This window comes from Priapulus caudatus, unplaced genomic scaffold (genome assembly GCF_000485595.1).
Source record: "Priapulus caudatus unplaced genomic scaffold, Priapulus_caudatus-5.0.1 Scaffold4092, whole genome shotgun sequence".
In the NCBI taxonomy this organism is placed as follows: domain Eukaryota; kingdom Metazoa; phylum Priapulida; class Priapulimorpha; order Priapulimorphida; family Priapulidae; genus Priapulus; species Priapulus caudatus.
In genome coordinates, this window is record NW_014581153.1 from 3,062 (window position 1) to 4,298 (window position 1,237).

Sequence of the window (1,237 nt, forward strand, 5' to 3'; positions counted from 1 at the left end):
GACACCTTGACATCGATTATCAAATTAAGCACAGGTTTTATATGGATTTAATTTCGACACTTAATTTTTCGATTTTTCGATGAAAGTGGTCCAGCTTGTAGGCTACATCACTCATTTTTGGGCGATCCCCCTATTATTTGCAAGAATCTTCTTCTTCTTTACCTTTTCTTGCAAATGATGGGGGGGGGGTAACCCCCACCCCACCCATCATTTGCAAGATGTTTCTTTTTCTTTTTCTTTTTCTTTTTTTTTCTTTCTTTTTCTTTTTTCTTTTTCTTTTTCTTCTTCTTCTTTCCTTTTTCTTGCAAATGATAGGGGGGGGGCGACCGCCCCCCTGCCCCCCCTGTGGCGCCGCCCCTGTCCATAGTCCTTACATAGTGCTTATAGTTATACTTGCTCTTCTATGAACAGGTACTGACGGTGCTGTATAATAAAATTCTACGCTCACTGGGAAAAATTCCACAGGATGCACCCTACCGATGCAACACAGAGCAGATAGTCAAAGAGCGATTTCAACATGTCAAAACTGTAAGCTGATTCTGAATAGCATAACACAGCACAGTACAATTATTATGCCTCCAGTCTTATTTAATATGTACTAATCTTTATGTATTAAGCTCATCTTTATTATTCCACAGGAACTAGATCCAGTCAAACTGGAACAGAAAATAGGATGTGGCCAGTTGGAAGAAGTCATTAAACAGGTTTGTATTTTTTATTGTATTAATCCAGAAATATGCTAGAAAATTGTTAGCTTGAGTAATTCCATTTTTGCTGTCCATGTATTTTTTCCCAACAATTTCCAACTACACTTATTATGTGTGATGCTTGATGCGGCATGGTTTCACATCCATTTAGCAAATGTTAGGGTAATGTAGTAGTTGGCTTGGATTCAATTTAAAATGACCTCAAACAAATTGGGAAGAACTTTTAGACAGATTGGGCCTCACCTATAACCAGACATATTACAGGGTACTCCAGCGTAAAAATTACGAGTTTGTGCTCTTATATGGTTCTTAAATTAGCAAATCCGGCAGTCACATTCTTAAATGTCGCAATGATTACCTTGTAATTGGTGCCACCTTACAGCAGTGCATCTCATTGAGCCACAGAATTCGTTCTAGACTTGGTCAGTGTCTCTATTAGTTTATGCAAATTACTCTTAATAAAGTATAGGGACAGGGTCTCGTAACAATCAAGTGGCATCATCATGTAACACAGGGGCGGAATAAATTTT

At 38.2% G+C, this 1,237-nt stretch overlaps 1 protein-coding gene across 2 annotated transcripts in view; it reads left to right on the forward strand.

Moving 5' to 3' along the window:
• Positions 1-1,237, forward strand: part of LOC106819703 (NADH dehydrogenase [ubiquinone] 1 alpha subcomplex subunit 5-like) — a 5,957-nt gene that overhangs the window by 2,062 nt on the left and 2,658 nt on the right. For both annotated transcript variants that reach the window (XM_014824301.1, XM_014824302.1), the window contains 2 exons: positions 412-528; positions 639-704. In XM_014824301.1, the coding sequence (XP_014679787.1) occupies positions 412-528; positions 639-704 (183 nt within the window). The remainder of the gene's footprint in view (positions 1-411; positions 529-638; positions 705-1,237) is intronic.